The sequence below is a fragment of the Notothenia rossii genome, assembly GCF_949606895.1.
Source record: "Notothenia rossii genome assembly, chromosome: 1".
Classification (NCBI taxonomy): domain Eukaryota; kingdom Metazoa; phylum Chordata; class Actinopteri; order Perciformes; family Nototheniidae; genus Notothenia; species Notothenia rossii.
The window spans coordinates 39,006,000-39,027,190 of NC_136912.1; the positions used below are offsets into that span (position 1 = coordinate 39,006,000).

At 38.8% G+C, this 21,191-nt stretch overlaps 1 protein-coding gene across 2 annotated transcripts in view; it reads right to left on the reverse strand.

The window, feature by feature from the left end:
- LOC307039389 (VPS10 domain-containing receptor SorCS3-like) overlaps nucleotides 1-21,191 on the reverse strand; it is a 355,063-nt gene that overhangs the window by 13,619 nt on the left and 320,253 nt on the right. For both annotated transcript variants that reach the window (XM_079681402.1, XM_079681403.1), the window contains 6 exons: nucleotides 17,112-17,298; nucleotides 14,158-14,291; nucleotides 12,909-13,032; nucleotides 12,338-12,450; nucleotides 3,626-3,757; nucleotides 3,405-3,504 (listed from right to left, as the gene is read on the reverse strand). In XM_079681402.1, coding sequence (XP_079537528.1) covers nucleotides 3,405-3,504; nucleotides 3,626-3,757; nucleotides 12,338-12,450; nucleotides 12,909-13,032; nucleotides 14,158-14,291; nucleotides 17,112-17,298 — 790 coding nt within the window. The remainder of the gene's footprint in view (nucleotides 1-3,404; nucleotides 3,505-3,625; nucleotides 3,758-12,337; nucleotides 12,451-12,908; nucleotides 13,033-14,157; nucleotides 14,292-17,111; nucleotides 17,299-21,191) is intronic.

The following is a 21,191-nucleotide window of genomic DNA, read 5'->3' on the forward strand; positions in this document are numbered from 1 at the left end:
TCGCATTAGCATTATTAGCATTAGCATTCGCCCAGCGCACAAACGCAGAGAGACTAACTTATGGCAACACAAAAGAAAACATGGGAGCGGTGGAAATCAGGAGGTGTCGGCGTTCTGGCGATTTACTCGGAGGGCCCAACTCCGGGGACTTCCGGCGGCAGTATACGCCGTGAAGTTGTTTGCGGCCTGCCAGTAAACCCAAAGCAGAAGAAGACGAAGTGACGTCAGCGGCTCATTTGCGTAATCTTCCCACAGGGAACTTGTTCCGGTGTGAACGCAATCGGCTCTTAGTTCCATAGGGGGACTAAGTGCTGGGAACTAAGTACGACAAAGTAATTGGTGTGAACGCGGCTATTAATGTGTCCAATCAGTTCAATCTGGGCTCAAGTTCATTTCTTCCATTGGAGGGGTAAGTACTCAAAGTTCTACACTCAAGCTTTAATAAAGTAAAATACATAAAGAGAAATGAAGTCACACTGAAGAAGTGTTTAAACAACCCTTATTGATTTTGATAGCTGATATACATCACCAGGTTTACATTGCTTCTAAACAATTACAATCCTACCAAACGTGTTAAAGACTTCCCAACATAACAAAAGCACTTATTTATTAATTAAATATCGTAAATCCTGCGATGATAACTACATTTGTTGACCTTCATAGATATCCACCTCCTTGTTTTTCTAGCTAGAAGTCTTATTCTCCATTGCTAGCTTATTGTCTTTACTGTTTATTTCAGTGTACTACTTTGTTTGACAGCCGCAGTGCATAATTAATACATTTCTCAATATGAGTAGAGTTAGCCAGAATGTATAATTGTGTCTGTTGTGCCCTGGAAGGAAACATTTTAAAGCCCAATCATAAGGAATACAAGCCTATCAAGTACATTCAACACCCCTTGCCAATGCATTGTTGATTAGCAGAGTAGGCTACACAGGTAGCAGGATTGTGTATTGTCCATCAACCACTTTAAAAACTCCACAGGGCGTCTTTAATCTGCAATATGTTCAACATGTATGAACTGCAAGTGCTTAGGCAGTTTAGCAAAGTATTTTTTGTAAACAAATTGTCATGGTTCTCTAAACATTTGTGTCATCAGTTTGTTTCTATCGTAATACAAATTGTGTTATTTTTCATTTCCGGAATGCACATTTACATGAAATTAAATATAGACCCATGTTTATGCACCAGTAAATTAACTCCACTGCTGATCGTGAGTTCTGTATATACACACACAACAGAGGTAATGGATTTTAAAATTATGCTTTTGTTTTAAATAGCTCAAATGTCATCGTTGTGATCGCTTGAAATTGCTGTTTCTATTGCTGGCCAAAGAAGGTGACAGCAGCAGGCATTTATTACTTTTCAGGTAGATTTGAAATGGTTACATTTACCTCAAACAAAAGGCTAATCAAGCAAGCACTTTCAAGGTATCAAAGTACATGGTTTTGCTCATAATCAAACTTGTTATGTTGAAGAGGGCTTTAATGTCTGTTATTTCAGGGAAATCACATTGCATTCCCAATGTGTATGAGCTACTTACAAACACTTGAGCTTAGAAACAGCGTGTTGACCTTTCTCAAGTAGCTTGAAGGCTCTTTAGACCTTTTTCTTGGGAGGTGAAATATAAAGAGGTATCCAGCTGGGTAAACCTCCAATGTCATTAAAGTGCAGCACACAACAGATCGTCACAGAGCAGCATATGCCAGGCTGTTAATACCCAGCACTTTCAGCTACACACAACTCATGGCTGTGTGCCTCCGAAGACTGTTTGCCTAATGAAAGCCAAGCAATGAATACAGTGTAAGTGTATCTGTCCAGCAGTCAGACACAGGATTTGTTAAGTATTTCCAACACCAATAAAAGGTAGATTTCTCCTAAAAATCCATGTTATTTACAATGTGCCTCCATGAATCCAGCATTGCTTTTATACTTATAACAGCAGTTTGTTTTTTGGCAACAGTGCCTATTAAAGGTGACCTATCATGCAAAATGCACTTTTGTACGTCTTTTATACATGAATATGTGTCCCCGGTGTGTCAGGGAACTCACCAAGTGTCAGAAAATACAACCCTCTCTCTTTTCCTCAATACCCAAATCTCTAAAAACGGGGCTGCAACTGATCCAGATTTGAATTATTTTCTACGTCACAGAAGGGGTGCTCCACCTATATGGGCAACTCTCCACCGATCAGGGGAATGTGGGGGCCATTGCCGCTCGAAAGCGTTGAAGACGCTGTAGGACATATGCCAGGCCTGTAAGTGGCGCTGTAGTCTGCCACAAAAGCAGCGAAGAAGACTTCCCGTGCATGGTTGCCCTTCTGTTTATTCTCGGCTGTGGCTCTTTTTCTCCCTCCCCGAGGCAAGCGTTTGCTCCTGCTGCTGTTATTCATTGCAATCCCTCCCTCGCTGTAATTCTCTCCGGTTTGCCACCAGCAGATGACAAACACCCACCTCTCCGCCACTTCCAAGGAACAAGGGGACCGTGCGGCAGAGTTTCAGTTCGATTTTTTTTTTGCCGGTCAACATGTCCGTTAAAGTTTAAATCTTCCGGACAAAATTAGAAAAGTGCCGGTCAAAGGTCTTCTTTGTTATTTATTGAGCTTTAAAACAAATGAATAATGACTCTATATAATCATATAAGAATAAAACACGGAGCACGGAGATCTCTTTTTCTCCCCCTCTTCTGACAGCCCAGCAGCTGGCTCCCCTCTCCTGCAGGGGGGCGTGGTCAGCTGCAGCTCACAGAATCATCCCCCTGCCAAAACAGGGCTAGAAGGAGCACATACTGTAGAGCGAAATGAGGCATGGCTAAAATGCAGGATCTGTTTTTTTGTTTGTTTTTTTAACTATATTTATATACTTTATATAGGTATGGCCCTACAATATATTGTTCAAATATAGCATTATAGGTCACCTTTAAATGTTTCTAATCTTGACCACCTATTTTCAGCATTTTAGAACCAGACGCTGTTGATTTCTCAAGCATTTCTTAACAAATGTTTTCCCATAAAAGTGTATAGTGTTCTTTCTCAAGGACTAAATAATCAACATAATTATACTCAGTGTAACACTTATTTTGTGGTTGGATGGCGATGCAAGAAATAGAACAGATGTTCAGCTTTTTATGGCAGGCATAAAAGATCGTCTCAAGGAGCTCCTCTTAAAATCAACCCCGAGCCTGTCATACTCCCCTGTGTTCTTTATTGGGAAAGGCGGCAGACTGACAGGAATTTTAATTAGTGGAGCAAATAAACATTCATGTTGTCCAATGACCATTTTTACAGTTGTGTATTTTGGGACTTCCAAATTAAGAATATACAATTATAGGTGATGCTTAAATGACCCATGCCAGGTACAATTAGGGTTGATATCTTAATGTCAATAAAAGCAAATGCTTCTTACCAAGTGTTAACTGTGTGTTGTACACAATCACCCTTACACCAGGCTTCAGCTCAAACTCCACCAAGTTCTGGTTCAGCGCGGTTACAATTACATCGGATACCTGTTAAACACATACAACATGGTTATCTACATTAAAATAAGTCTTGTTTTGCTTTGTGAACAGCAACATTTTTGATTAGATTTCAAGTAATAATTTATATTTTCAATAAAGTCCCCCATACCTGCTCTAGCACCTCCTCACTCTTTTTCTTGCCCTCTGATTGGTTCTTGTGGGGTAACAGGAAGAGCTCGGCAGCTGTTGGGACTCCTGGGAACACGGCTACCAGGAGCTGCTCCTCTGGGAAGTCCGACACCTGGGATAATGCAGACAAATGCACTGTGAGAGTGATTTATACAAATAACTTCATCAATTTATGAATTTGTTTTGTGCCCATGAAATCAGACAATTACATTATTCCAGTCAGCTTACCCCCCTGGAGTGGATTATTGTGTGAATGTTATATATGTATTGCAACATAAGGAAGCACAGCACTCAACAGAGCAGGGGGCTGGTTGTGAACATAATCACATCCCTAGCAGAAGAACTGAGACTCAAGTACACTGCCATAATCAAGAGGGTTCTTTGGAAATATGTTGCAATGTGAAGATTATGGCGTGTGGATGTAGCAGCTAAGTTGAATGCTTGATTCTGGTTGGTCAATTTGGACATTAAGCAGTGCTCTTTTTCGCAGACAGCTGCAAAGGACGCTCTTATCGAGGGAAAATGTGAATATCAATCCACAGTAAGAAGTCTGGTCAGTTTAACGTCAACTGTGGCAAAAACACATTTGTTTTTCTTCATCAGAAAACACCATGCAATACTTTTTGAATATCCCTTTTTTATATATATATATATATATATATATATATATATATATATATATATATATATATATATATATATGTATATATATCTTGAGAGCATGAAAAGTTGGTCTCATGATGGCTGAACAGTCCGCACAGAAAATAAGAAGAGAACAAGAACAGAAAACTAGGAAAGGGAAGAAGTTAGAAGAGGGTTAGGGTTTTGTCAACAGAGAGATCAAAGGAAAAGGAAATACAGGAAATAAACACAAACATGAACAGTAGAAGAAAACAGACAGGAAGTAAAATATGAAGTGCTGCACAACCCTCATGTCCAACATTTAAATATAAATAACATGACATGTGAGTGTTGAGAAGCTTAACGGACATAGGAAGGAATGACTGCCTAAATCAGGGGTGGGGAACCTCCGGGCCGTATACGGACCGCGACACCATTTGGTACGGCCCTCGAGGACATTTATAAACACATGCAAAAAAGAAAACAATTTAAGAAATTTAGACCGCAAAATAATTAAACAAGTGAGTGCCTGTTTTTCCTGGACAAGTTCAGGGTCCTTGAACACAACACAAGCCTAACGTGTCATCATGTGGTATATCTCTTGTCTGAAAGGGGTGCAGTTCTGACGGAGAGCACCAGAACGCGGCTCCGGCAGTTCAGAAATTGCAGTACCCATAAGAGGCCGTATGCCGCAGTGTTTGCGTGGCTTTGTCTTTAGTTGAAAGCCCAGTGGCGATCTGTTCATCTGTCATACTGATCATACAGTCAATAACTTTGTTGTTATTAGCATCTGGTTGGCTAGCTATGCTAAAGAATATAAGAAGCTTTTTCTACAACCAGTGAGGTAAAGGCACATATTTATATCATCATTGTAAGGGAAACTTCTGCAGCAATGGAGAGCCAGGACTCAGAGAGACACGAGGAGAGTTGGAGCTTTGATGTCAAACACTGATGTTTATTTACAAGTATCGGCCGGATAAATTCACATCACAAGTCACACAGCCAGAGATTCTGACTGCCCTGGTGGGTTGCCATGTCAAATCTGACCAGCCTATCTCTGATAGACCTTTTAACTAGTTTACAGAGAGTTAATCCACATATTGGGGGATGGTGCGTAAACACCTGGGAACACTGGAGATACTCTTAGGCTGACCGAGAGTTGACCGGTCATAAAACTGAGACCAAGTGCAGCAGCACATTCCTTAAAGGAGATAACAGACGTCAGGGTTCGTGATAAACGTCAACAGGCAGACAGATTAAATATCTAGAAGTAAAGACAGAAATAGTCCCTCACCATCATTATAAAAAAATAAGAGAATAAAGTAAAAGGTATAATAAAATACTAGATGACAGTAAAAAAAAAGTTATTAATAAACAAGAATACAGTTTGAAAGGGGAGTGATTTCGAAAATATCCATGAAGAAAAAGAAAATCTGTTTACAGTTCTGTTTCATATGGGTGTTGAGAGATGTATCCATAGATCTCCTAATGTTGCTCTCAAAGTGCACCAGAGTGATGCTTTTAACTTTTAACTTTTAAAAATGTTCCCGGGGGCGCATGCCCCGGAAGGAGATTAGGTCCCCGCCCCCCACTTAAATCATGTCGACATGGATAGGAAACTAAATACATTTGTACACATATTGTGTCCATATCTTTCTGTTTTGGTGGTCATGCCACAACCGTGCACGTGCATGCATATGCGAGTCATTGTAAGATATCTGGATTAAGAGGTTGCTTTTTCTTTGCACAGCATGAAAGAAAGGCGAAATGAATGGGCTGTGATTTTAGTATTTTTAAGCAGAGGTCAATCATTTGTACGGCCCTCAGAGGATGTTGAAAAAATTGAAATGGCCCTTGAGAGGAAAAAGGTTCCCCACCCCTGGCTTAAATTATCCATTACATAGCACATTTCAAAAGTAAATGTTAAAAATGTTTGCATTAAAATGTGAGGAGTACATCTATATCTTTTTTTAATCTTAAGAGAGAGCACTTCATTATATACTCAAACTCTCAGTCAGGGTGTAAATACCGAAGTGGCTGTAAACACTCTACACTTCAGACGTTGGGGATCATCTTCAAATAGCACACCCTCTTGATAAAGTTTTTGATGCCTTAATGGAATGCGTGGCAGATTTTTTTATTAGGGTTATTTTCTACAACCTTTTTATTAAATGTGAGCTGAACTTTAAATACATTTTGTGTAAAATTACAACACATACAAATGTAAAAACAATAACAAAAAAGGAAATCAAAAATGTAGCTTTGCTACTTTGGCTCATGATTCCGTTTATTTTTCAAAACACGAGTTAGACGTTACTGAGACTACAGCAAGACAATTGATTTGTTTCTCTGAGATCATGGTAAGATTTGCAGAGGTAGCAATGGGAACCCCGGATCACTATATTCTATAACAATGCTAAGTTAACAAAGTTTTGGTAAAACAGCTCAAATAAATGAATGCAATCTATAAAGATTAACACAATAAATTACTGTAAATCCACCTGGTCTTTCTAAATACATGTAAGTATGTTGGATAGACTCAACATTCACCGGAATGCACTGGAAGGATGGCAGTGGTAGAACTGGACTCTAGCTACTGTTCTGGAACCACTCACAACTAGCCCTGATTGGCAGCAGAGAGATCAGGTTGGAACAACACAGATATATAGGTAGATACAAAGAGACAAAAGTGCCAAATGCATAATGACCTTTGTGTCTAGTTACGTTACATTACATGCCACATGTTAGACACTTTTATCCAAAGCGACTTACATACTCAATACTGTGGGCAATCCAGACAGGAGCAATTTGGTGTGAAGTGTCTCAGGGACACAACAACATGCTGACTGCAGTGGGACTCAAACTTGCTATCCCCTGATTCGAAGTCCAACACCCCTCTACTGAGCCACAGCCTCCTGTTCAGTTCAGTCATGTTAGTACCCCACTGTTTCAAATATCACTTATTGGGAAGACAGTACAGTTGTTATTTTTCTTTAACACTTCAGGGTTCATATTGTTCAGTTCCAATGTTTCTCAACTGGACACTGTGCTACATGAAGCTGTACCAAAGCAGAATCTCTGCATGAAAACATTGTTTCTTCAACATTAAGTAAGTAAAGAATGTCAAGGACTGATGAAAGGATTGTCCTGGAACATGATACAGACAGTCATGGTTACCAGAAGATGAACTCTAATCATTTTAAATATCCCCTGACTTCTTAAAACATTTGGATATTTTAAAAGGATACCTGTAATTGTAAAATTCCCATCAGCTTCCTATGTCATTGAGCATTCATTGATAAAAAGGCAAATCAATCATAATTATACGTAGAAGCTTTTTGCTACAAATGTAACAGTGACAAAACAGCTATGACTCAACTATCCCAAGCTTTTCCTTTCTATTTGCTTGCTAAATATATTTTTTGTAAGATAAATAAACAAAAGCTTCAAACACGCTGTCACAATTTTCAAAGCAAGATATTTTGGTGATGGTCCTCACAGGATTTCCTTCAGACGTGTAATTAGACTTTTGCAATCCAACAAAAGAAAGTAATTTGGTTTGAAATTAAATGAAAACGTTTTCAGGTAAAATCTCAATTTCCTTTGGTTTTTGATGAAATAGGTGAGGCCAAACCAATGTTTTCTGTTTTATTTTCCCGAAAACCTTTTTCGGCACTCAGCACTTAACCAGTTTATTGATGGAAGGGATGCAGAGCCTGGGTGGTGATCACTCTTCATTTTAGAGCCTGTGATGTTTTTATGTTTTTCTCAGTGGCTGAGGTGGACAATGGAGTGGCTAAAGCCAAAGCACATCAATTATCAAGCACTGAAATCCCTATTTGAGTACCAAAGTATTGGACAAATGATAGCCATGGGCATGACTTGCCCATGGCTATCATTGGTATCATTGGCATTGGGTGGCAGAGGGGGAGATAAAGTAAATAGGATGACAAAAGAGGCAATAGCCCCTGAAAACAATCAATACACTTTGACCATGTTTGTTCTCATTGCAATCTGTCATTAGTTCAGAAAAAAGCTGGCAGGCTGCTTTCGAGTGCTGTGCAAATCTACTGCTGGAGACAAACATCAGACTGAAATAGCAAGCAGGGAGAGAGGTGAGACACTGAGCGAGGAGGAGGTTACCTGCTGCAGGGAAGTGTGGCTCAATTTAGTTTGATACAAAGATCCCACAGTTCAATATTTTGCAAGTTTATTTTGATATTATTTGAAGAAGATAACTCTAGAGGGGCTGAGGACAGAACTGTAACTGTGCATATGCTTAAAGGTTTCCACCTCTACACATACAGTCCATTTGTGTGCATGTGCAAACGTTTTCTTTAGGGCATGTTCTAAGTACCAGAAGCGATTCTATGTGATATCTAGGCAACAGAAGAAAAATCTAGCGTTTGAGCTTACTCACAGTGGCAGCATGCATTGACATAAATGCTAGCAACAGCAGGAAAACATGCTTAGAATCTTCTTTAACTGTCTTAGCATGCTTACAATGACAAATCAGCACTATACCCAGAGTATATCGCTGTATATCTATGGACATAACCTTTGAAGGTATTTGGTGAAGTATTGGACACATTTAGTCATTTGACTTAATGATGACAAAGCTCTTGAGACATTAGCTGCTGGCTGTGCTACGACAACATTTGGCAAAGTTCTTGTGCAAAATTCCATTCTATTGTTGTTGAGATCTTTTAGTCATCAATATTTTAGTAGTGAAAAACTCCCGATAGAGGGAACTTTGGGATTTTAGCCTTTGCAGCCCATTTACACCTACACAGGAAAGGGAGAACCCCAAAAAGCATAATAGGGCCTCTTTGTCTGAAATCCAGATTGTTTTTAATTATCATGAGGGGTATCTCTTAAAACCAAATATAAATTCTAGTAATTTTAGAGAAAGGTAGTTATCAACATAACCATAGTTTACAAGATTGAACATAGAAAACATATTCCTTTGAATGGTTTACTCAGTAATGTGGTGCCTTCAGGGTAGCAATAAGAATACGACAGCTAGATTGAAATTTAAGTTAAGCTGTAGGAGTATGAACATTGTAAACTGTCTGCATTTGAGCCGAGAAACCTAAAGGGGATGTAAGAGGGAGATAGTTGTATATAAACAGAGTGGGATGATTTAACCTCCATTACTGATTGTGCATTCAGAACTTGTAGAGGCAGTGGCACCAAAGTTATGACTCGAGAGATTCAGCAACTGCCCTGCAAGTAATAGCGCCTCAGTTAAATGGACCTTGACTTTATTGTAAGTTGTTCCCCCTTCTCATCTCGTGTTTTATCGTTTGGGAGTTGTTTACTATATTGAAAAGCCATCAGATGTGGACTGGCCTCTGTCTAAAGTAAGAGTTCTCAACCATACCGAAAGAGAGGAAGAATAAACCTTCCTGTCAAAACTTGGATAATGTTTTTGTCTGGAAATGTAATGTGTGTCAGTGCTACGCTTATACACACATCTACAGCTCTTTTACATGGGTTTAGGCACATAACAGATTTGAGCAGGACAATGTCAAAAAATATATAAAGCAAAGTGACAAACCAGCCACTAGTAACATTGTAAAAAAAAATTGGGGAATAGTCACCATGTATACTCCCTGTTCAATGTAATACTTAACTTCAAAAAAAATCTGTGAGGATGGTTATTTATTGTAACCCTGGTTGTATGACCAAAGGATAGCCTTACAATGTATGTTCATGTTCGGTCAACCCCATGTAGGTTTATTGAGGGAACTATCTATAACACAGTATTTGTCTTTATCCATTACTATACAAGCTTAGTGTGAGGAGAGAGATGAGGTACCGGAAAATAAGTAATGTAAACACAAAATCATCTTAATAACAGCAACCAATAACTCTTTAAAAGCAAACGTGAATATACATTTGTTTTAGTTTAAGACAAACTTCAAAAAAAGCTTACTGTATCCTTTACCCAATGTTTTACCATGATGCACTATGAAATCAAAAGAATGAATGATAAATTTCTCTCTACAAGAGGTTATAAGACCTTATCATTTGAAGTTTTTATCAAGCTTTGTTGTAATTTGCTAACATAATGAAGTATTGTTTTGGTTGTACTGCTTGAATTGCTGTTTACAACACTAAACTCCCACACAGTGAACTTGGAGCCTTCAACCTAATGACAGGCAGGAATACAACCTCACCATCAGCTAGCATGAAGTGGAACATAAGTTAACAGATCTTGACTAAATTCACTTATCAAAAAAAGTGCATGAACATCACATTTTACTTGTTAGACGCTTTTATCCAAAGCGACTTACATACTCAGTACTGTGGGCAATCCCCACAGGAGCAATTTGGGGTGAAGTGTCTTGCCCAGGGACACAACGACATGCTAACTGCAGTGGGGTTTGAACCTGTGCTCCCCTGATCCCAACACCAACGCACAACCCACTGCACCAAATGCCCCCCCATAAACATTAGGAATATGAAGTCAAAGTAGCATATTTTAGAAAGTTGAAACATGTCACTACAATAATGTGAACATTACATTAAATTAAATTGCATTTAGCTGACGCTTTTATCCAAAGCGACTTACAATAAGTACATTTGACCAGGAACAATGAGGCTTGAATCATCTTACAGATTAAATTAAAAAAAAGGCAAACTCCGCTGATAAAATAGGTGGCAGTTTAGCACATACCTTTTGACGTACTACATGTTATGTGAAATAATGTAACTGTGATATGATAGTATTAATACTATCTCCGTAATCAGAGGAGAATACAATCATGTAATAGCTTAATCATGCATTGATAAACTAAGTACTTGATCAAAGGGGCCCTATTGTGCTCTCATTTTCAGGGTCATATATGTATTTTCTTCCTCTGCTGTGACATGTCTCCATGCTTCAATGTTCAGAAAGCTCTTTATTGTTCTCATACTGCCTGTGCTGCAGCAACTCTTTTCACCCTCTGTCTGAAACTAGAGCCCAGTCTGCTCTGATTGGTTAGCTGGCTGGCTCTGTTGTGATTGGTCCACAGATTAGAGATGTTTCAGTTATTTCCCGCCCCCTTAACCTAACACGTGATGGACAACTATGTCACTATGTTCTGAAATAAACAAAGGAGTCCAATGGAGGCGTTTAAGGTAGGGGAGGGAACTTCAGGGTTGTAGTCTTTGCAGACCAATTAAATGCACAAAACGTATACAACACACTACAGGATTGGAAAAACCCCAAAAAGCATAATAAGGCATCTTTAAGAGCGAAAGTTACACCTCAGCACATTTCAAACATTAAAAAAACCTTTGAGTCTACAGGGTTGTTGACATCGATTCAGTCTAAATTATTTAAAAGAAACACGTCCCTCTTCTGGAATTGCTGGGGAAATATGTTACTGATTAAAAATATATATTTGTAGGGCCGAATCGTCTTACCGAACATGACATCACAGAGAAGATAAATGGAAATCAATTGGCTCAACATCACGGACCTTGCCTATGTTATTTATGAGATCTCCTTCAACCATTTAAAAAAATTCTACAAAAGCGCCCACCAGCAGCTCTTAATCTCGACTCGTTTGTAAGACGGTCAAGAGAGCAGCACAACCAAACGCATCCGCTATTCATGAACTGTGAATAGGGAGTTGAGTAGCACTTAACAACGATGGGTGAGCTGCCCACACATTGCGAGGCTACATGCACCCCCCTGCAGTACGTTCAAGTACGCTAACACACACACACACATTATATACCGTGACAGATTTCGTAACTCAAAAGGTCCCTCCGAAGCCGCCACGCTTGAATTTACAATAACTTTGTATTGCCGACTTTTAGATTTAAAGATTTCAACCTCATGAAGTCATCTTGGGTGAGAAGGAAAGCAGAGGGGTCTTCACACCTCTCTGATGATGAATCACTGGGTAAGGGCAATCTTTTTTTGCCTCACCAATGAGGAGTGGGCAGAAAAGGTAATAGGGGTATAGGACATAATTGAGAAAGAGCAGGTTGAGAAAGACAATAGGAAATAAAAAGACAAAGGAGTTGAAGACAGACAGCAAGATGGACGGAAGAGAAAATGAAATTCACTCACTTGGAGCAAAGCCTTCTTAATTACTCTCCCCACATCCTGTCTCCACTCGGGTATGTCTGGGTTGAACTCGTCCAGATTAGGGGAGAATGATAAAAGTAGAGATTTGAAGAATTCTGTTGAGGAGAGTCGAGGGAGAATCAGCCATTAATTCACTCCGATCCGGGGGCAACATTCTCAGGGAGAAGCGCCAAAACTGTCATTTTGCTCAAGTTGAGTTTCAGGTAGTTAACACTTGATGAAAAGACAAGGTTTCTCATATCCCCTACACTTCCCTTTGGCTGGATGTACCAGATGCACTTCTAGGTAATTAGAAAATGTCACAGCTTTATGCCAGCCCATCTACTGGTAATAAATCAAAGCATTTTACAGATACTTGCTGTCGGGCTACTTACTTTCAAATGAAGACACATTTTCATAGGTTCTAACAGTGATGTGATATATTTTACTTAAGTAGGAGCAGTTTTATTTTTTTATAAAGTACTGTTTTCAGAAATATTCCCATAACACCATTTTGAGCTAGAATCTAAGAAGTACAGGCTTGTTCCATGGGATACATTTAAGAAATACTGACCTTGCACCGCTATGGTCTTGGTATCCTGCAGGATGGTGTTGGCTGCAGCCACCTGGACTGTGATGGTGTGCATCCCGTCGTTGGGGAAGGTGTGTGCCATACTCCCATCCAATGTTATCACGGGCTGCAAGAGCAAATGGTACAGGTACAAAGTAATGTCACACTTCTCAAGCACATGGTCCATGCTTGAATCACTGGACATTGGCTATCTTGCCTTAGGTTGGTTTTCAAGGTTGACCCTAGATTCCTTATATTCATTCCATCCATCAGTGGTGCGACAAATAGGTCTAAAACTTGGATTTATTCAAGAGAAATATAACGTTTTGTTGAAGTAAGGGTGTGTTTGGAGTGCCTTGTTATGCAAGTGGTTACCTTCAGTGTTTTATACCCCTGTTAATGTATAAGTAATAATAATAAAGCTTTATTTGTATGGCACTTTTCATACACTAGGTGCAGCTCAAACTGATTTAGCCACAGGACACTTCACGATGTAAAGCAGAGAGCAAGAAATTAACTTCTAGTCAAACGATCAAACCTTTTTGCACACATGTAGCATGTATGAAAAACATAATATAACAATTCAAGGAACCCAAGGAGGTCAAAAAGGTATGATAACAAAACAGTAAAAAATTAAATTAGGAGAAGATGACCCTCTCAGTAAAACAAAGGAAGACATAAGACAAAATAAAACAATAATACAAAACAATATAAAAAACTATAAAATGAATTAATAAAACAATATAATACAAAAATATTGATATTATAAAATAAAATAAAATGGGGATGTTGCTAATGAAAAGCTAATTGAAAACATATGTCTTCAGCTGCCTTCAAAAACAACAGCTGAAGACATGTTGTGCTAAAGTAAACCTGAGATTGACTTAAATTGAAGTATTATGGGATTAAAGAGATTAAAAATACTGCATTTTAGACATGCTAGAATCATAGCTCTAGGGGTTGCAATGTTGGTGGAGTGAAACTTTCACTTCCGGACTATACCATGTTTGCACATGAGGTCCAATATCCAATGTCCAATACTTTGGTTTATATCATAATTCCGGCATAAATAATATAATTCACATTATACCATGATGTACTTTTTGCTAATTTAAATTGTGCTTTTTTTTTACATCCTAAACTAATAATCACAATAAAAGGCCAACAAAGTCAGATGCAGAGGGAGCCACAAAGGCGCCTGCTTGCTGTTTAAAAGCAGCTTAAGTCAAGAGTGCTGTTATGGAAGAAGTACCTCAGTATTGTTGCCAAACCACCAGAAGTAAGTAACAGTGCGTGAGTGGCTGGGCAGGACCACTGCTGTGATGTTCACCTCCTTGTTCTTTATGACCACAAAGGGAGTGAGAAGATGGACGTGCTCGACTGGACCTGAGGGAAAAAGAAAGAAAGAGATAAAGACAGTGCTTTAGAAACACTTTTTGTTTTATATGCTCTTAATGTATTGCATAAGGAAACAACAAGATTTGTTGTGCAACCCCATGATATACAATAACATAATCAAATATTCTAACCAACTTTCTGTGAGTTGTCTCAAAACCCCCTGTTGATCTCATCCAAACATCTCGGCATCTCAACATTCTCAATCCTACCTGCAGATTGGTATAATTGTCATCAACAGATGCAAAACAAGACTTCATTTGATAACAATGATGGTACAACCCCCAGTTTTAATATAAATTGTATAGTAATATGTGAACAAATCTGCGATGCAGGCTCTGACTTATAAGCTCTATTTATGCTATTTTTGTTGAATTTTTTTTTATTTGCTGTGGCAATGATCTTTTCCTAACGTGAAGTCTTATGTTGCTTTGTGAAAACAATTCATATTATTGTGCTTCAGTACAAATAAACATTCAGTAAGAGCTTTTGCATTTATGCTAATTAAATTACATTTATTTATTAGGTTGATAAATGGTAAATGGTTCTACCTTCCTATTATAATATGCTTGCTGGGGCAATTTAGTAATTTATAATCCTTTTTTCTGGAGACATCATAGTCATTTCAGTCTATCCTGATTCATTTTTTGCCAATTCATTTTATTTATAGGCCTGCCGAGCACCAAATTCATACCTTGGAGCTGATCCCTACATGTTTCGCTTGGGCCAATTCAAATGAAGAGGTTTTTGACTGACATGTATAAAATGATGACAGATTAGAAATGCCAATTTATAAGGTGCTTGAATATCTGTAACTATGGCAGTGGCAACTAAAAATAAGTCTCTTTCGTAGACTGAAAATATGTTGACACCATCATGTATTTTCGACATGATACGTTTAGGATAATGCCTTAACCCACCCCCCACTAAGAAGGACCTGACAGGGGTCTAGGTTGCTTTACACTAATCTCAGGGATAAAGTTGCCCGCCACGGAGTGATGAAATACACTACTTTAGTGGAAAACTCAAACGAAACGTTTGTGTAGTGCTGTGGTCTGAGGCGTTCGTCTCGCCAAGGCTTCTGTTAGCTCTCATCCTCTTTAACCAGAACTAATCTTTATCCCCACTTGGAGATGCTCAGTGTTTGTTTGTCTGTGAGTCTGTGTGTATGGGAAAAAGAAAGAGAGAGTCATTTTGTATTAAATATGCTCAGCCAAGAAATATTGTAGTAATGTTGGCTTTCCCCAACTAAAATAATAGCCACAAGAACTGAATACGGACCACACTGGCTGACACATGGATGGCAAACATTTACATTTAAATTGATTGAACAAAATCAATAATGGAGCAAATAACAAGACAAAAAAACAATATGAAGGAGCTTCTATAGTTCTCTTGGATACCTACAATGAAACACTACTACACTATTATGATGATAGGCTGTAATTGCTGTCTGGATAGAGACGGAAATTATGATCCTGGAATTTGTATTCTGCTGTGTTAAAAATGAGCCATTATTTTGGAGTTGTAACTTCAGATAACTGGCAATTAGCTGCAGTAGCCTTACAGGCCAACTTCTCATTCTCTAAACACAGTGAAACCTGAATTTCCTCCTCAAAATAGTTTGTGTTTATAACAGATGCTATAACACATTATCCTGTGTAGAGGTCAGTGCAGTTCACTTTAGATGAGGTTAGCATGGATTAACAGTTTGGCGGTCATTCAGTGGAACACAACATATTTTAGCAACTCAAGCTATGCAACAGTACATTTATAAATAAAACAAGAGACAACCTTTTGATGGTATGACACCTGCTAAAACGCCATATTGGGGTTGCGCAAAACGCGAACATTGAAAACAAGAACTAAGCCTAATGTTTTGATGGCCCAATTATTTTTCAAACAACTGCAAAAAACATTTCAAACATAGATTGAGTAAAACTATAACAATAAAAGAAGAAAAGAAGAAAGATAATTGTATCACTTGGCTACGGGTTTAGGAGAGGGTTAGGTTAATTGAGCTGAAAATAATAAATGTGGCATATGAAATACTACATTAATTGAAGTAAAATATCTTAATATTTCTTTCACCCCAGTCTGCAGGTAGTGCTTTAAGGTTGCATACATTCTTATCTGGGTAAAAGGTTAAAATTCATACCAATGAGCAGCCTTAGCCTGTATGTAGCCTGAGAATGGATACCAAGGGGAACCCCTTGCTACTGCTAAGAAGTTAATCCAGTTCATCCAACTCAAAACGTTTAAATCACAGCCATTTCCAGTCACTACGGGTGTTCACCAGAGCTCTCTCCTGGAGCCTCTTCTTTTCATCATCTATCTACTTCCTCTTGCCTATATATTTTACGTAAATTCAACATTCACTTTCATTGCTACGCGGATGACACCCAGCTCTATTTGTCTTCCAAAACCACCTTACAGGAAATCAAATACTGGTTCTCCTACAACTTCCTTGAATGTAATATGATAAAACCGAGGTTCTCCTCATTGGCAACAAATCCACACTAAGCAAACCTGACGGTTTCTCCATTTCCGTCGACATCTCCTCGGTCTCAACCTTCCTTCAGGATAAGAGTCTAGGTGTCATCCTTGACAGCACACTTTCCTTCAAAACTCACATCAGTGATGTAATTCGCCCCCGTTTTGTTTTTGTATCCTGTACGACCTTGAGAGTCTTAAAGGTGCCTATATAAATAAAATGTATTATCATTATTAAGGGACTTTAAAAGTGTTTTTAAATAACAAAATGTAAATCAACTTATAGGGAAGACTTTAACTTGAAACGACAGTACTTACATATGACATGCAGGTAGAGGGTTGTGGTGTCGTAACCCAGCATGTTCTCTGCCAGAGCTGTGACACGGAATATTCCCGCTGACTTGTAGACGTGTTTGATCCCCTCCTCAGTCCAGCTCAGGTTGGAGTAGGACACTGCTGTGCCATCGCCAAAATCCAGCTGAATGTTGGTGCGAATAGAGTCACCCTGAAATACAGCACAGCAGGACTTCAGTCATATACAAAATGCTATGAGCGACAACACTCAGCACATATAAGCAACACAATCATCATGCAGATGCTTCGAAAAGGGAGTGTGATACTGAGTGGAAAACTAGCAGAAGAAGAAGAAGAAGATGAACCTTTATTGACTCTCCTAGGGGGAAATTCAGTCATAAGTTCAAACTCTAGGTGAGTACACATACGTGTAAGCAGAAGTTTGGTTATCAGGAGCATGGGCTTAATGTAGCTGCTGAAAGTTCCTGTTAACATGGTCCAGAGTATTTTCCTGGTGGGGTTGTAGCTACGCTAGGAATTTAAGTAAAAGACTGATTAAACAGCTCAAAATACACACTAAGGCAAATATGCTTTCCAAGTGGATACTACCTGTAAGCTTTCAGTCTGAGCCATAAGCAGCTACAATCAATATTTTCTTACAATACCAATGCAACAAAAAAGTATTGATAAGAGGAAGTGAGAGTGAAAAAAACAAGCTGGTGAACATAGTGAAGACACTTGCAGTCGAAAAGCCAGATATTTCCATCAGAAGTTGGTAGAGACCAAAGAAAGAACTAAAAGTGTCTATGTGTCTGTGTATACAGGCACCCCCACCCCACCATGTTTGACTTTTCATGGTGTCTGATTCTTCAGCTGCCTGCGCGGCTTCCTCTGGGAATCACATCTGGCGCTATCCGAGGATCAACACACATCGCGAGTGTCGGTGGCTCCAGCTGCCACTGCGACCAAATCTGCACTCACTCCCCCCCAGGCCTGCGAAGATAAACTCCCAGCCTCCCCTTGGCACATTGTAGCGCATCGCTACAGGGGATCATCATTTGTAACGCCACATTTGCATGCCCGGTTCGCCAAAAAACGCACAATAAAAGAATACAAATACATCTTTTGTTCGTTTTTTCCTTCTTGCTCCTTCCATCCCTGGCTACCTGAGTCCTTTCTTTGTGTGTATCCGAGTGTGAAATCACGGAGGGTTTAGCTGAAGCTTCTGGGGATATTTCATGTCACTCTGGCTGGAAAATGATATCTTTGATAAGTGGCTGGAGAGAATAGAGAACAGCTAAGAACCTGGTCTGACAACCCGACCATTGTTGGGAGCTGTAATGAGCTGGCATGCTCGGTGGCACCGGTGTCACTCAGCTCTACTTGGGTGTCTGCTGTCCATTCTGCAATTCCCTTTTGCTCTCTGTTTCAGCCACAATGGGATTCAATTATCTGCATGGGGCTGATGCTGACCTGTCTCTCTAAATGTCACTCTTTGTGTTCGTGGATCTCCCAGAGTGGAGCAGATCCAAACATCATGTCTGAAGCTTTACGACTGGGACAATCGGTGTTGGGAAACATAAAATGAAATCAGTGTTGTACGGGCTGACACGGGTGGGATACACAGGGCGAGTTTTTGTTCAGGTGCATGTCAAACCAGCCACCCCAAAATCAACGTGATGGGTGACAAGGCAGTTGGGAATTATTCTGGAAAGGCATCTTGGTTGTTTCCTCGGAAGACAGAGCTAGTTGATTTCCTACAGGTTAGTTTAGTGTTTGCACTTTATCAAAATAGGTAACCCTAACCCAGTTGTTAATAACATGTTTAGGATAGATTGCTTTAAAAAAAGGTTAAAGGGGGAGAAAAGAAAATTGCAAATTTGTCTTAGGAATTAAGGTAAAATCTAAAATGTCTAACCACAGTTGTGAAATGGCTGAAAGAAAAAAAGATATTTGTACAAAAAAACCTTTCTGAAAAAAAATCACAATTGTTTTTTTTTATTCAACAATTGAGAAATAAACTAATATGAATGTAACATAAGACAATATTTTTTCAAATGTAGTATATGTATATTTTCCCCCCATATTTCCCCCTTTGTTTGAAGTATTGCAGTTGGTGATAGAATGTATGTATGTAAACCTTTTCGATTTGAATGTTATTCGCTCTGTTCACATTTTGCTGCTTTATTGTCAGAGTATGTGCTCACACAGTGTACATTTTGTCTTGAGAAGCAGTGGCTCTTTGGATTTCTTCTTGACCTATTTTGTGCCTAGAGACACATGGCAAATAACTGCCAAACATAACAACCAATTAATTGCTAACATACTAAACTATTTTAAGAGGTGATAATATGTGTGTAAATATGTTAGCCAAGTGACGAAAAGATAATGGAAAATATAAACAAATGCAGATTTAAATATTACATTTCGATAGCTTTCAATTGAAGCATACACTCGACTTTCAAAACTGTCAAACATAAAAGGAGGTATACTGCCTATGCCTCATGGGAAATACTGTGTTTCACTAATTATTGCCAATAGCCAAACAAGTCAGAATAAATCTAAAATGATGACAAGATAGAGTTTGAAAATGAGCAGTTCAGTTCATATTTTAGGTTTTTGGAAATCTCAGTGGTTGAGTCTGTCATCTTCCATCACGATGATGATCACAACACACCAGCGGGAGATTCCATCTAGCTTTTCCACTGAGGCAGAAATAAGTTTCACAGAAAGATAACATGAGCAAGAACAACTGCGGAATATTTTTTCACAAATTTGACTACACTTTGAAACCAAGAAGAGGCTGATAACAATGTAAAACAGACAAAACAATTGTTGTAAGGCGGATCACATTGAGTGAATCCAACTACTGTGCGCATCTTTTAAACTTCTACCCCATTTGCTGATTGCTGAAGTGGGAAAGCTGTGTAATGTAGAGATGGCCACACAAAAGGTTAGGACTAAAATTAGACAATTCAATGCTCAAAAGAATATCCTTTCAATTTGTATTACCTTAAGGGAACAATTACAAATCTATTATTAAACCTTAAATAACTGCACAAAGAATGTCCTGAAATTATTTTTCTAGAAATCAAAACGAATGTGTTCCTGATGAAAGTAGGAAAATAAAGCTCTCACCATTGTCCACTCTCCAACTCAAACGCTGAGCAGGCAAAGCTATACTTATTTAGGAAGTGCCAGCTAAAGTGATGCCAAATCTGATTCATGATAATACTGAACCAAGAGAGAAGCCGGTGAGAATTCTGTGTAACTATCTGATCTGTGATCTGTTGCAGGGACGTACGGTCTGTCATACTCCAACGGAAAACAATCAGGATCTGGTTTTGACCCAAAAAATGCCTATATTTATACTCCGATGGACTGATTTAGATGAGTTTTGGGTCTATTGGAAAGATTTAGGGGACTTTGGTTCATTTGGATTGGACAGATTGTTTATTTATTTGAAAAATAATTGTTCACAGGCAATCATTTTCATTTTGTGCTCTCTATATCCAATGGTCGCAGCACTACTCATGGTAATCAAAATCAGCCCATAGAAAGTATAAATATGGCCACTGCAATTTTTGTATCCTTATAATGTCAGAAATGGACTCAGCATCTTCAATAACCCACAAAACCACTGAGAAATGTTCCCAATCGATCAAGTCATTTATTTATTATTATTTACATAATGCCATTCATTTCAATGAACACTACTTATGCTAATTATGCAAATTGCCCAACATATGCAAGTTAGTATTGGGAAGTTTCTATGTGCTGGGGACCCGTTCTATACATTTGTAACATACAACTTTGGTGTATTCAACATTTACGGGTTCACTAAGCTAATGTCACCAACGTCATGTCTGCAGACCCCTTCACTGCCTCATTATGTCCTAACCTTTCAAAGTCCTTATTTGTATGTGTAAATATGTGTAGGCTTGTTGGTCTAATTATTAATCTGCAATTAAAAAGCACCATGGGAGGCAGCTATCACATCTGCCTCACTGAGGGGGACGTGTCTTCAGCCCACGTGAAAGTCTTTAAAGAGGCCGTATTATGCTTTAAGAGGTCTTCCCTTCTCTGTAGTGTGTTAGGTACGTT